We start from the raw sequence: 15,834 nt of genomic DNA, 5'->3' as shown, positions 1-15,834 counted from the left end.
ATTTCATACCAGAAAGAACTGTTTTAATAATTGAATTGAAATTCAATCTATCATCAAATTCTCTTGATATCAAGATATGTGGTTTTTCAAGCTTGGGAAAATAATTGAGACAAAAAAGATCCAAATAAATTAAGATTTGAGCTTAAAAAACGAATAGTGCGTTTTCCCACTAAAAATTTTGGTGGGGAATTATATATTCTTTTATAAAAATATCAATGTTGAATTTTTTAATTCAATTTGAAGATCTTGTAAAATTTTCATATTTTAGATTTATATTTCCAATTTTCAAATAAATTCATTGAAACTTTAAACTTTAATCGAATTATCAAAACAGCTCTTTTTGATGTAAAATTGTACTTTCCCTCTTTAGTATTCCGTAAGTCGGTGTACCCACTGATGATTCTATTATATTATTCTCTAATAATATACTAATATTATATATAACATATACTATAAAGATATTCTATATACATAATATAAGTCGATTTTATTTAATTCTCTAAATTATTAATCTTAAAGTAATAATTCTTATTAGTTTTAAGTAAACTTTTTAAAAGAATTTAATAAAAGGAATACATTTTTATATAAACAAAGAAACTGATATAAGTTAATAGTTTTAAATTTATTGTAATATTATTAAATTCATAAATTAATAAGTTATCTCAAAATGAATATAAAAATCTAGAGAAATTAAATAAAAATTAGCGTTTGCTTTTGATTAAAAATTGAGAAGTTAGTTATTTTATACTACTCCGAAAACGTATTCGAATTATTAAAGTTCTTTTAAATAATAATTTTTGGAATTCGGATTATATGACTACACTAGCGCTTACACTAATGCCCCGGTATTATAGTATATATACTTTATAGACTTTAGCTTTTAGAATCTTAAGTAATATTATTATAATAAAAATTATAATATTATATTAACTTCACCGTCCCCATAGTAATATTAAAAATAATCAATCTCCCCCCCTCCCCCACCCCCCTGTTATTTCGCCGGTGTTGAAATAAGTCTTACTCTAATATATATATATATATTAAAATTGTTAAAATCGAGACTTTGTTTAAAATACTAATACCTCAAAATTGAATAATCACTTTAAATAAACAAGATAAATTGAATAGATTAAAGATATAATATAAATTATAAGTTTCGAAATAATCTACTTTGATTCGAAATCCAAAATAATTTTTATAGGTTTGGTGTTCGCTTTTTACTATTAGTCGCGAGATACTATACCTTTCACACCTTGCAGTGGGACTCATGTAAAGTCAGGTCAACTGAGGAGCTCCCTAAAGACACCTGTGCCTTACCTAGGACTTTCACGCTGTAAAGAGGTCCCCGCGTAGGGTTTAGGAAGTCTTATTTAGACTTTGTTTATCGACACGATGAAAAATATCACTGAAAAGGTTAGATTTTATTCTTAGTATCAACTAAGCTTCAAAAAAAGACCAACTTCTGAATCAACTACATCATGACTACTCATATTTCAAATAAGATCTGACTTACCGATTGAATGATCATTCAAACTCTGAATCAGATTCACAAGTTTTGAGCTTTACACTCCCAAGGGGCCCTTAGCTTTGCTTCAAAAGTTCTAAACAGACAGCTTTGTGAAACAGACATAGTGAGACCTGTGGTCAAGAAGATTGCTTTGATTATCTTTATTTTTTTCTACCCCTTGGGCGCATCGAGGAAGGATGGCCTGCCCAATGAGAGTGTTGGCTAATTATAAGTACTTGGCCTGCTTCCACTGTCAAAATTTTGAATCTTGTTCACAAAGTTTTTTGTTCTGTCGATTTCAGCGTATTTCAATTACGATGTGGTCAACAGCTTGCGCAGTCGTATTTGCCGGGCTGTTAGTAAGCGTGTATATTTTTACGCGGCGCAAATCAATTTCGGCCTTGCCATTGCCACCTGGCCCTAAGCCATTGCCGATAATTGGCAATGCCCATCAAGCTCCTAAGACGCACGGCTGGAGGACGTATTGTGAATGGAGCAAACAGTATGGGCCGATTGTTTATGTCAATATCCTTGGCCAGTCTATCATCATTTTGTCTACAAATGAAGCAGCCCGTGACGTCTTGGCGGAGCGCGGAGCTGTTTGTTCAGACCGACCTCGCCTTTTTGTAAGATAAAGATTTTACGCACCCTGTTGCGAATTCATCTCTTTTGGGTGCATTAACAGAGAATATGAGCTAATTTGGTCGGGGTTTTGCAGTTGGCGACGGAGCTGGCCTTGAAAGGGTTCAATCTCCTTATGATGAATTACACCAAGCAATTTCGACAACATCAGAGGCTACACGCCTCAGTGCTGAGCGCGACTCAGGCAGCTGCATATCATCCCATCCACACTTTGGAGTCGCATCAATTGATGTACGACCTGCTGAGCAGTGCAGGTAGTGCGGGCAGGGTTGGTATTGATGTTCGAGGCCTTTTTCACCGCACAACTGCCAGCGTCATTTTCACACTGCTGCATGGCTTTCGTATTAAAGACCAAAATGACCCGATGGTTCGAGCTATTGTTGAGGCCAATAATGAGTTCTCAGAGTTCATACAGGTTGGCGCGCATATTGTTGACCAGTTCCCTGTTCTTAACAATCTACCCGGGTTCTTAGCCCCTTGGCAAGCAAAAGCAGAGAATCACTATAAGACCAAATACAACATTCGCAACAAAAACCTTCAGCGTGGTCTGGATTCAAATTCGTGGAATATATCAAAGCAGCTCAGGAAGAGTCTCGAAAAGGATAGCTTTTCGATGTCTATGTATGAGCTGGCGTTCGACCTTGGCACTTTGATTGACGCTGGCCTAGATGGAACTACAGATAGTTTGTTCTGGTTTGTGGTAGCGTGTATCACTCAAGATCGGGGTTTCACAGCCACTGCACGCGAAGAGCTGGACGCTGTTGTGGGGCGCGGTCGATTCCCAGTTCCAGATGATAAGCCCAACTTACCGTATATCACTGCTATCGTGGAGGAGGTATTTCGTTGGCGACCCGTTGTCCCAGAGGGAGTCCCTCACTTAAACAAGGAAGAAATATCTTACAACGGATATACTATTCCCAAGGGATCTATCATCATGGCCAATGCATGGGCAATTTCTCGGGAAGAGGCTTTGTTTGGCCCAGATACTGATAATTTCATACCAAATCGCTGGCTCAAGGAGGACGGTAAAACACTCAAAGATATACCGTCTTCCGGCTTCGGTTATGGAAGGCGGATATGTCCTGGACGGCATTTTGCCCGTGATATCATCTGGGTCGTCGTCGCGCAACTACTATGGTCATTCGACATCAAGGCTGGCTTGTCTGAGACAGGCAAGCCCGTCCCAATTGATCCTCTTGCGTGTACCTACGGCTTTGTCATGCGGGCTTTACCTTTCAAGGCTTCATTTCACCCTCGTGGCTCTTGGGTGCATGGAGTGATTACCAGAGATGGTGATACTTACAGTAAAGATCATGCGGCTATACTAGACCAAATTGGAGCAAAGTTTGCTAAGCATTAGTCGTTATTTTTCTCATGTGTTACACTCTCATTCATTCAAACAACTATATATAGCCACCTACGAACGCTTGGACCATTAAATTCTAGTAACATAGTTTTGTGAGTGTATGTATGTAGTAAATATCAACATTGTTTAATGATTCTGACAATAATGCTGATTTTAATGAACGTCTGGACTGAATGTCTAGACTAGCTGCGCCAATGTTCTATCCTGAACCCTTCATTATAAGATAATGTGTCTTTAATCCCTTAACCCAAAGATGGCACTCTCTGAGTGGGATAAGACCCTCAGACGATACAAGCTATACACGCCATCTGCTTTCCCTACTCCACATACCCTACCTCAAGTCCTGGGCGTCATTGTAGTAGATATGACGTATCTTTTATACGCCCCATTATGATAGTATATATGCATTTCATATCAATTTCAGGTGGAGCAATTACGGGGCAATTGCAAGTTTTTGTGATCGGTTGGTCAGTGAAATATTAAGGCTATTGATACTCGAGCGTATGTACGCGTTACTCATCTTGAGACATATGCCAAAGAATAAGCAAATGTATAGTTACCGTGACAATAGAAGTAACACTCAAGGTGTAACTAGCGGTGAGTTGTGAAACACAAGTGATCAACATATTTATACGTATTGCTCGAGACATTTACTAGAATACACTATCATCAAGTTGAAGTGTATATACGCGTTCTCATCCCAAGAACTATATAAGAGAATAAGCAAATCTATAAGTCGGGTACCCTACTTTCGGGCCACCCCTGTTTTGGGCCACCCTTTCACACTAAAAATCACTTTTTAGGCCTATTAATATCTCTATCAATATATAATATAATTTAATGAAAATTTTTATGTATATATTTTAGATCGATTTAAGCCTATTTTGAAATTTTCAGATTTTTAGGATTTTTCTGTATCGAGATCTAGAGCTTCAAAATATCGATTTTTTAATTTGTATAGGAATCACATACAAATTTAGAAATTTTATAAAATCTTTAATAACTTTTTAATAACAATTATTAAAAGAAAACCATATATATTTTTGAAATATTTAAACTTGAATCTATATAGAAATTCAAAAAAATTCAAAAAAATTAATAAACATAGAAATATAGTATATGGTGAGTTTAAAGTAATATAAATAATCCCTGTTATTTTGAGGGTACCCCTATAAATATTTATTTAAAATAGATTTTCTCTTTTTTCTGAATCTATTAGGTTGAATATACTATAAATTTATAATAAAATTTTACAATTTATTTTTAGCAATTTTCATTAGAACGTTATTAAAGATTTTATAGAATTTCTAAATTTGTATAGGATTCCCATACAAATTAAAAAATCGATATTTTGAAGCTCTAGATCTCGATACAGAAAAATCCTAAAAATCTGAAAATTTCAGAATAAACTTAGATCGATCTAAATTATATATGTATAAATTTTCAATAAATTCTATTCATAAATAATAAAGTTAAAAATTCCATTTTTGGTGTGAAAAGTAGTTGAAAAGTGGCCCAAAACAGGGGTGGCCCGAAAGTAGGGTACCCGACTTAGTTACAATCATAGTAAATGTAATATTCAAGACGTAATTAGCGGTGAGCTGTAAAACACAGGTGATCTATATATCTATATATATCGTTTGAGACATTTACTAGAGTGCGCAATCATCAAATGTAGATCAAATGCAATGGCATGATAGGTCTCATCTAGAGGTCTCAGCCCAGTGAGTTGAGAATTGTACACTCTAAGAGTATTTATCACGAACCAAAGCTCCATGCTTGCAGATATCATATTACAATCAATTGTAGAAAAATTCGCCTAAAATGTTTATTATCTGTGAATTGCCCAGTGTAGCGTACAGCGATCTCAGTACATTTTTTGAAGACTTCTGGCTGTTACAAAAAGATATCTTATCACCCTGTAACGTTAATTGGGCTTTTGGAATTGTTTTTCTGTTTGTTATTCTACGTTCAGGGATACTGAATTGTTCTAAAACTCACGTGTGTACCTTGTTGCATTAAGTATTTCCCGAAGATTCGTCTGCTGATATCCTCTAGGGTCCTTCTATCTCGCCGCCTTGTGAGGTAATAATCGAGCAGGCAGAGCGGACAAATCATTGCCATGGACACGAGAATTCCGGATTTCTGTCTAGGAGGGCTGGATTTTCACCCTTACGAACAATAAAGGCACTTCCACCTTCTCATGCGGTATGGGACCAACTTGCTGCTACGTTACCACACCTTGTCAAAACACAGACTGTCCGAGAAACTGTCACCAACATGCCACTTCTTGACGCTTCCGCCAAATCTTTGCCTGAGCTCTATCTCCAGCGGGCTGCCACCATCCTCGGAATGACAGCTCATGCGTTTGTTCGCCTGGAAGGAAGCGAGCCTCTTACATTGAAATATGATCGCCATAGCGATATACTACCGCCATCACTTGTTATTCCGTGGGCTATCGTGTGTGAACGTCTTGGGCGATCAACTCCAGCTCTTACCTTAATTGATATGATGGTAGCAAATTTTGAATCAACTAGCTTGTCATATAGCGGTGTGATGCTGGAAAATTTGGAGTTGCTCGTTCCAACAGTCGGCAACATAGAAGAGCGTACGTTCTTTGGAATAATGATTGAAATGAACGCTAAAGCAATACCAATCCTTCATCAGATCATTGAGGCTCAAAGATCTGTCTTGGCTCGAAACTCTTCTTCGCTGAAAGATGCAATACAAAACCTCCACACGTTAATCAAACAGATCACCAGAACCCTAGAGAAGATCCATGCGAATCGATCTCACAAGAGTCATATTGATCCTCTCATTTGGACGGTCACTGTAGCGAATTTAGGAATTCCTTGGCTGAAAGACGTGGTAGGGGCTGCAGGCACAGCGCACCCCTTCTTCCACATGATGGATGAATTTACTGGACGGTCTGAATATCAGACGGGTATCGGCAAAGAAGCGAAAGCTGTTCGAGCTATATATCCCATTCATTGGCGACAGTTCCTTGAGGCTATCAGGGAAGTTTCTATCACGGAGTACATCGTTACCTCAAAGGATAGACAATTGATGGAAATCTGGGACGCTTTTACATCCGCTTACCATGGTAAAGACGGTCTATTGGGAGCTCACCGGAGAAAAGTGTTGGGTTTCCTTGCTGTCTCATTCAGGATCGGTCGAGATACAACTATCAATGGTCTAGGCCGCAGGCGCAGGAATAAGCCTTGGCTAGAAGCCGATCAGGAATTGGAAAAAGCACGCTTAGAACGGAGAAGTCTTGATCGAGATGAACATTTGACAAGTAACAGACCTGGTTTAAATAATTTCTTTATGTCCGAACTAATAAAAAATAATTCGGAAGAAATTGGGTATTGGTTTTCGGCCGAGGGAAGTGTTTACGATGCGAGCACTTTTATGCAGAGACACCCAGGTGGTGATACCGTCATCGGGCTAAGCAGCGGCCAAGATATAACCGACAGCTTGAAGGCAGTCGGCCATTTGTCAAACCCTTCGATCCGAAACAAACTTGAGACCTATCGTATCGGGATCCTGAAATACCCCAAGTTTGCTTCTTCAAAAGTGAAAGAAGCCTACTTAACCGCCGTTGATCTTGGTCAAAAGGCAGCCGAAATGGAAAATGTACACCGGAGAAACTTTCAGTTGTTGAATGGTAAAATTACAGCGCTAGACGAACCTGAGGTTCTGACACCCAAAAAGGCGCGCCACTTACTTGATGCAAAAAGAAGGCTTCAGGATGAACACGTGCCGGCATTAGCGATGCTTCTGGATAACCTACTCGATGATATTGCGAAACTGATTATAGACCTTGATCTGAGCCCTATTCGAGCTCAAACTATCGATCTTATTTCGCGAGTAGGAAAAGTAGGCACCAAAGCCTGGCTCTCATCCTACAATGTGGCGGTAGATATGCTAGTTTCAGACTTGAGTCAGTTGACTCAGATTAAAAAGCTTGTTGCTACAACTCTTGAAATTTTCGAAGACGATGACTTTATGCGTTCTAAGCGAAGTCAGTTTGAATTAATTATAAAAGATTTGAATAGCGTAGCGAATCTATTAATAAATTTAGCGAGAAAATAATCTATAAACCGTTTTACTAAGTAGTCTATAATTCTAAGAATTTCTTAAAAATACTATCAGTAAATTAGATTAGATTATAAATTATAATAAGTATGAAATGAGATTCTTTTAAGGAATATCTTTGAAGAATAAAATATAAATTAAGATTTAAAAATAGATTAAAAAATTTCAGATTTCATTTTATTTCTTTTTATACTATAAATTGAATAGTCTAGTAAATAATATATTATTAAAATCTTTTAACTTATTACTATATTTTAATATTCTATTAATAATGATATTAAAAAAAGTTTGAATTCAATAATATATATATCAAATATTTATACAGGAATTTATACTAACATTTTATTTATACATAGACATTGACTCTGCCACCATAGGGGTAGTCATTGTATTGAAGTCATTCCTTTGAAGTAAATACCCTTGTTTGTACAGATGAGATATGCTGTTGTACCTTCGCCTTCAAGTGGGCCGCACTTATCAGAGGCATTCATGCAATTTCGACACAAAAACATTATCAGATTTGGAGAAATATAACTTTAAAATCATATCAATCGCCGTGATCTATCTATACACTAGTTGTTTCTATTAGTAGTAAGTTCTAGCCTAGCATAGACAACGGGACAGGAAATAGTTGTTTCACTACTTGGAGTCTTTTAACTGCTAGGTGTACCCGTAGTGTCTACCCCTACGAAGCAATGTCCATCATGTTCAAGTCGCTTGTAAACCCTAATGCCTAGGCTACGCAACGCGCACTCACAGGGCGGATAATGAGGTTGACAGATAATCTGTAGATAATCAACCAGCAAAACATAGAGTTCAGAATCTGATCAAGTGAACTACATATGATGCTCCCCTTTTCTCTGCTTTTGCATTGTAAGGCAACCTTATTTGTCGAACGTTTTATTGCGGAAGAGTGGGAAATAGCCTTCTTTTGAATTTTACTAACAGCTTTTCAACGTGAAGTTCATTGAAGTCCCCCGCTTTGGATAACCTCGTTCGGCGGAGATGCTTGAGTTGACTCACGAATTCAGCAACTCAGTGTTTACCACAACCTCAAGTGGGCTGCTCAGAGATAATTCGAAGCAAGTAAAACTTACCTACATTAACATCAGATTCTGTAGATGGACTGATTTTTATCTATGACAGACTATAGAAGATTTTGATATCTAAGTGTTGCTTGCTGTATTATGACCATATAGCTTGTATATATATCTACAAATTCAGAGCAATCACTAGATAGACGTGTGGACCACCGGTGAGGCGCAAGACTTATGAGAATTATATATTCACTCTTGGTTTGATAGTAATATGGATACGATTTGTACGGTTCCTGGTTCCATCTACGGCTTCCAAGGTTATGACTATCCTGTTTCATGCTGCATTTGATACAGTATTGACGACTTCTGGGACTATTTAAGAATGACAATTACAGCTACTTTACTCCAAAGGAATTTCATCCGCATTTAAGTCTGAGTCTTTCAAGTTATCACATCCATGGTAAACAAAATGGACTTTATTACTCTATATATTGAGTCGCAGGCATCCTTGACCCAAGATGATCCTGAATGCGCAAGGCTATACTGGGCTTCGACATACCTGGATAGAATTAATTTGGACCGAGTCGACACCAATCCTGATAATGATCTTTCGTACGATGGAACAATGAAGGCGGCTCGAGGAAGATATCCTCACGTTCTCCCTTTATTTGCTTTGTGGGAATATATTTCCGAAGAATGGGTTCTAGATTCCTGGACCAAGCCAAATGGCGGACAGCAAACCGTTGCCGATGGTAAGTTTTGCTTCCTACATTACTACAAATGGCACAAACTAACTGGAAGCTGTTCTCATAGAATTGAAACAGAAGAAGGAAACACTCTATTCCTCCGTTGTTCGTATGAATACAGCTTATGGCAGGTATCCTGACCATATTCATCCCAGCTCAAGGGGAGTTCATTACACGTCGAAGCATAAACCTTGGGTACAAAACTGGCAAGCGAGGGATTCGAAGAGATATGATCATGGGAAGAAGTCTAGGGCCTGGTATGACTGGAACTTGCCCCAGAATCACCCACGGCATATTTTAAGCTTTCCAGCGGGTAAGCTTTATTCTTTTTGCCTAGAAATGATCTGTCTTCAAAATAATATCACTAACATTGTGGTAGATATTCTTGACCGGGTTATGGAATTCGTAATGGTAGCTTCAGAGGACACCATTGTACCATTTACAATTACCTCTAGTTTGATGCCATGTCATGGACAGCCTGATTACATGTTGTTCCCTTCCCGAAGTCATGGCAAGAGTCTGATCAAGAATCGTTTATGTAATGCAAGATACGGATTGCATCCGATGTGCTACAACAAGAGAGGGCCTTGTCGCAAATGGGGAAAGAATAACTCTCCTGTTCTCGATATTTCCTATTTAAAAGTGTGTAAATCGTTTAAATACATTGGATCAAAGTTATTGTACGGACAAAACACTTTGGAGTTTGCGACAGGAAACTTAAATTGTGGTGACAGTCCAGCTGGTTTGATTGCAGAAAGAGGTATAAAGTATTATCCATGGCTCCGTCAGCCAATCTATGATCCAGGGAACACGAGGGGATGGAAACGATCCGTCAACAGGGCTATTTCCTGCATTAAAACCCAATCCAATTTAAAAGAACTTCCAGCATGGGCATGGTGTGACCCATTTGTCAGATTTCTTTTAACAATCGGACCTGATAACTCAGCTGAACTTCAAAGATTGAATTTCAGCGGACAAGTCAAATCACATAGTTCGATTAGATATCCTGACTGTCACGAAGATTTGGTTCAGAGTATGCGAATATACACTTACATCATCAATATTTTATGCCCCAAGGTATGGAAAGTCACCCTAGTAGCCTGGGGGGAAGATGACATACTTATTGATGAGAAAGATGGAAAATGTCTTACTGTCTTTGAAAAGTCTCTTACGATGTTCCTGGAGACTGAATTTAGGGATTTAAGGTATGTAAAAGAGGTCGCTGTCTATGGAACAAGTGATATGTCCGAAGCACATGAGGGAAACTGTTCTTATAACAGTTGTCAGGGTAGGATGCATTCGTTCTGCGATCCTATCGTCACTGGAAGAGGTACACTTGCTTTTGCAAAGCCTACCATGGACTGGTTTGTCAAACGGGCGAGATTTTTGGATAATTCTTATCAATACTCTATGGGCATTGATTGCATGCGATCAATCTAATCAAAATCAACATACACGGGACATGCCATTCAAGTTTGTTGCATGCGAGTATGACTAAAGGAACAATCGCCATTCGGTAAGCGCAAGTTGAAGAAACACCAGATATATGTAGTCAGGTAGGTAGTCATGCATGGAATGATTTTGGGGCTCTCTATAGGACAATTAGAAATAAATTATTACGAAGCCTGAATTTTGTGATCGATGAACTTTGGAATTCCATGAGGCGGTGATCGTATTGAGTGAGAGCATTGCATTGGTAGAGAGCTTTCCTGATTCACAACAAATTCATGGTCAAAAGAATTCTTCGCCCCATCTAATCGATCAACTTTGATATCATCTTCAAGAATTCCATGCATGCATTGTCAAATGTTTTACCCCTCAACAGCTCATAAACACTTGAATTGACTTGGGTACAGATCACAAATGTGAAGTACACGTATCTACAATGACATTCGTCATAATTCTTCCAACATCCGATTAATCTTGCTATGTAGACCCGTGATATGTACCGCTTTTGGCAAGTCCGAGAAAATGACGAAATTTGCACATGTTACATGATTATGCAAGTATACCTCACAGGCAGTCAACCACCAACGCCTTATTATTCACAAAATTGGCAGATCCCATTGCATACCCCTGGCCTCCCCATACACCATTCGCAGATATAGGAATTATTCATCACTCCAAATTGCGCCAGATATCGTCCCATCAATCATTAAGAAGGATCACCATCTTAGATATTGGTAGCAGCTAACAACTGCTGTCTCAATCTATCCTCCACATTCATTTCCTGCATTTCCAGATTTTGGTGATGACTTTCGACTTGTTGTGATTCGTCATGTCTGGATTCCTCGACTTGCAATATCTCGGGGCTATTGCTTCCGCTTTTATGATCTTCCATAGGTTCTGGAGTTTGTTGATAGGGACTTCCGTTTCCATTCTCTTGGTTTGAATTCTGCATACCTGCAGCCAATGCCAATACACCATGAAATCTTGCGCTTTCTTCATTCCCTGCCAGTCTGGCTCTTTCTTCCGCTTCCTTCCTGGCCGCTTGAGTTGGTGCTCTGGTCTTCAGTTCACCAGTCACACATTGAAGATAGTATGGAACCTCAATATTACTCTTGAGAAAAAATAGTTTAAGGTTTCGCGCTTTATCTTTCAGTTGAACTTGGTTACGATCGCGCAAAATAGTGCTGACTGATCCTTTATCGCCGTAAAGAGCAAGTATTTGACTCCAATGTGGACCTTTGACCGAATCGAGACCTGCCATCAAGGCATTTTCTTCTTCTGTGCTCCATGGACGACGTTGAGATGGCAGTCCAGGTCTAGCTTTCTGTCCCGGATTATTCTTTGCAGCTGCAGCTTGTCTAGCTTTTTCGTAAAGAGCAGAGGTAGATTCAGATTGAGAATGATGAGGCGTAGTTGTAGATGTAGTAGTATTATATTGAGTTGAGTAAGTATTAGGTGATTGATTGGGTGGTTGATAGGTAGTTTGATATTGAGATTGACGATAGCCTTTGAATTAAATTAGTCAGGGATTGTAAATGAAGTTGGTACAAGCATACCATTCTGCGGAGTAGTCGATTGTTGATATATGCCTGCATCTTCGGGGACGTTTTGAGTTGTATGCTCAGTATCTGCATTAGTGCCAACGTATGCAAAAGCATTTCCATTCGACGGACCACCATTTGAACCCTGCGAGTATCCGGTCGAAGTGGGGATCGTGAGCCCATATTTAGACATATAAGGTTCTACCAATGGTCTATAAGCATCCATATGAATATGGGTGGATCTTAGAAAAGAATCCCAGTTGAAGAGATCACTAAGTTCCTCTGCATATTGGTCAGTATGAGAAAAGTAATGCCGGGAATTATCTTACTAATTTTGGCGGGATCATTTCCTTGGTTAATCAAATACACTCTTCTAATATCTAAATCGACGAGTAGTTGTAGCTCATCATCTGTGAGAGGATAGGGATGTCTTTGGGAGAGAAGATTCCGGAACTCTGGAGAAAATATCTCATCTATAAGATCCTCGACAGGTTTGTCTGACTCCTCCATTGATAGCGCTGCAACAATAATTTGTGTCTTCAAGTTCATGAGCAATTGGCCCGATGCTTTCGATATGGCCTCTCCTTCCCGAGTCCAGGTGTTGACGAAATGTTCATTAAGTTCATAAAATCCAACCTCTTGTCCACCAAATACGCTGGATACAAAAGTCGCATGATTTGCAAGTCTGATAATCTCTCGTTGAGCTGGGTCTATGATATTGAGTTCGTCGGCAGAGAGAAAAGTTGAAGTTCCATAAATTCTTTTTGTTTTGTCGAAAAGATCGTTCAATGTTTGGAATGAGAGTCCACGAGCAGTATCTCTTTGCGTTACCATGACGACTATCTCATCGTATCCTCCTTCGGAAAGAATATTTAACATTTGCACAGCCTGAAGGTGAATTAGAGCCATCCATACATTTTCATATTCAAGACAACCATACCAAACATTCCAATGACATTAGACTTATTACCTGCAGAGACAATTGATGATCGGTCCGGAGTCGTTCGTAGGCAGCACGACTGTTCGGTTGTCGGATTTGAGCATGAGGAGTTTTCGGAGGAGAAAGTGTACTGATGTTGGCGTCATGCGATTGGTCTTGATGGGAGGTATGATCATTCAGTTCCATAGTTCCCGCATCTTGGTACTCGGCTGAGACATGAGCAACACCAGAGGCAATGATAGCGTCGATATCGAGATCCCCCAAGCCATCATCTACATCATCTGCGGGTGGTATAGCGACAATTTCATTGGCAGAATCAGGGATGGAAAGTTGTGGTTGCGCCGATTCGAATTCAATCCTCTGCCTCTTTTCTGGTGATTCCAACTCTGTCGATGATACTCTTCGTTTCAATGCAGATAATTGAGGAGAGGATGAGAGGTTATGAGAGGTCTCGAGTTTTATCGGAACATCTGCGAAGACAAGTTGTTAGGACGACGAAGTGAAAGGGAAAAATGGGGTTGGCTTGAATGTAGGAGGTTGCCTTTCGACCTTGGTCGTCATCACCTCCATAAACTTACCATCATTAGTAGGAGCCATTGTGAATGAGTTCATAGATGAATCTGCCATGGTCGAAGTCGCATGAAAATTTGGAAGAGATATCTCTTGTTTTGGATCATGCAAGATTATTTGTATGCGCGCAACAGAGAATTTTCCATTCATACCGTATCTAGATTAAACAAGCGTCATTAACTTATCCGTCATGTGATATTTTAGCCCTGAAAATTGAGACCTAAAACCCAATCAGACAAATCTCAACCGTTTAAATGATAGATACACAGAAGGAAGACAAGAATGAAAAATATTCACTGATACTATCTATTATGAATATATTCTGCTGAATATTGCAAATATAATCTCAATGACTGGGGATTTTCTTGAAATTCATAATTTTTAATTGCATATCATCTTGTGGTAAAAGGGTTCAACTACAAAAATCATTTATCTATCATCTACTCGAGTATAGAAACTTTTCCTCAAGATAAGGATTGGCAGTCAAATATTATTATATTAGCATACCAAATACAAGCATAGAATAATCATCAGAGTTTCACTTGCTATAGCCAGGGAGAGGAATCTGTGCGTGATAATGAATTGAAGTAATGTTGATACCTAGTTAGGAATGACATAGTGTTTGCACCTTACACATGGTCATTTCCCTTCTCATTCTACATAGAATCTTGGGAAGGAGGGGAGATTTTGTCGTCGATGTAGTTTACAACTGCTTGTCTGCTGTCTCGGTCAATACCTGGCGCATTGATTGATCTCAACTATCCTATTGTCGTCAATGCTATCTGCGTGGAGTTCCCCAGATATGGATCGAACCTGCACTGTGGTTGAAATATCTCGAGTAATGTTCACCGATGGGTACATTGGGAAATCTACTAGAAGGAAATGTCTCCGTCCATGTTTTCATGGGATGATACTTTCTTACCTGCCTCGAATTCTTACCATTTCCCTTATTCTTTTGGCAATGGAGGTCTCTGAAGAGTTGAGACTGAGCACTTCTTCTTTTCCATTTAACCTCGCAAGTATCTGAATAGAAAATGCTTTCTTGAGGACGACGCATGTGATCTTTCACGAACTCTGCCATTCAAATAGTCCAGATTGCAAGTAGGTTGTTGATATACAGAGCTCTTGCAAATATGCTCTCTCGGCCCTCACCATGTTGAAGGGTAGCTGAACCAAGTAGAGACTACTACGGAGAAATCCCAAGTCCAACCTTCTAGCAACTCACTCGCCCAAGCCTAGCTTCCACACGAATTTGTTTGATCTTACCTCCACTGCATCTGTCCGAGGGCTAACCTCATTCCTTTTACACAATTTCCAAAAGAGTACAATCACTAATTATACCCGACCAAGCCCCATGTAAAATTTGTGTATGGTGGGATGGAGGTGATTACTCAAAGGATGTCGAGTTTTATCAGATACCACATTCAAGATATCCTACATACCCAGGTAAGTGAATGATTACATCGTCGAACTGCTGATGCTTAGACGGGCAACCAGTAAGTCTTGAGCCTTGATTCGTGAATGATCTCGAGTCGATACGTAGCACCCATCAATAGACAGTGAGTCTTGATCGAATCTTGAAGCCGAAACTCATAGAGGTTCAGCTGGACGCAATCAGCAAGCACGTAGAAAGAGGCGTTGGTTTACAGTAGTAGGTGGTCGTCCATCATCTCAATTCTTTTGATATCCATTGAATGGGTGTCCAACTCATCATGTCCACAATTTGACCGAACCAGAGCATGAAGTTGGGATAGATCCGAATAGTAACCGAATTTTTGACGAAGAAGTACAGAGAATGAGGTATAATGACACGTCTCTCTTGGTGTTTAGAGTTTTCTTGTGAAAAGGGCAATATAAACTAGAACGGGTTCGCCGAGTGAAGCAAAACGATACGTCGTTATTGGAATTTACAAATTTTCAATTCCCGATTGACAAACG

General features: G+C 39.0%; 4 protein-coding genes across 4 annotated transcripts; 3 read left to right on the top strand and 1 right to left on the bottom strand.

Moving 5' to 3' along the window:
* Positions 1-1,824: 1,824 nt before the first annotated feature.
* Positions 1,825-3,509, top strand: EAE98_011894 (uncharacterized protein; the record flags this gene model as incomplete). The annotated part of the gene is made up of 2 exons (XM_038959517.1): positions 1,825-2,133; positions 2,226-3,509. 2 exons carry the CDS (start codon positions 1,825-1,827, stop codon positions 3,507-3,509), a joined length of 1,593 nt encoding a protein of 530 aa, XP_038804170.1.
* Positions 3,510-5,795: 2,286 nt separating this feature from the next.
* On the top strand, positions 5,796-7,610 carry EAE98_011893 (uncharacterized protein; the record flags this gene model as incomplete). Its single annotated transcript, XM_038959516.1, has 1 exon — positions 5,796-7,610. The coding sequence occupies one exon, from the start codon at positions 5,796-5,798 to the stop codon at positions 7,608-7,610; it is 1,815 nt and encodes a 604-aa protein (XP_038804169.1).
* Positions 7,611-9,119: 1,509 nt separating this feature from the next.
* On the top strand, positions 9,120-10,836 carry EAE98_011892 (uncharacterized protein; the record flags this gene model as incomplete). Its single annotated transcript, XM_038959515.1, has 3 exons — positions 9,120-9,402; positions 9,464-9,709; positions 9,776-10,836. The coding sequence occupies 3 exons, from the start codon at positions 9,120-9,122 to the stop codon at positions 10,834-10,836; spliced, it is 1,590 nt and encodes a 529-aa protein (XP_038804168.1).
* Positions 10,837-11,040: 204 nt separating this feature from the next.
* Positions 11,041-13,953, bottom strand: EAE98_011891 (uncharacterized protein; the record flags this gene model as incomplete). The annotated part of the gene is made up of 5 exons (XM_038959514.1): positions 11,041-12,351; positions 12,402-12,668; positions 12,716-13,274; positions 13,327-13,796; positions 13,905-13,953. 5 exons carry the CDS (start codon positions 13,951-13,953, stop codon positions 11,570-11,572), a joined length of 2,127 nt encoding a protein of 708 aa, XP_038804167.1. The 3' UTR covers positions 11,041-11,569.
* Between the last annotated feature and the right edge of the window lie 1,881 nt (positions 13,954-15,834).

This window comes from Botrytis deweyae, assembly GCF_014898535.1.
Source record: "Botrytis deweyae strain B1 chromosome Unknown BDEW_054, whole genome shotgun sequence".
Lineage (NCBI taxonomy): Eukaryota > Fungi > Ascomycota > Leotiomycetes > Helotiales > Sclerotiniaceae > Botrytis > Botrytis deweyae.
This window is presented reverse-complemented; position numbering and strand designations above follow the sequence as displayed.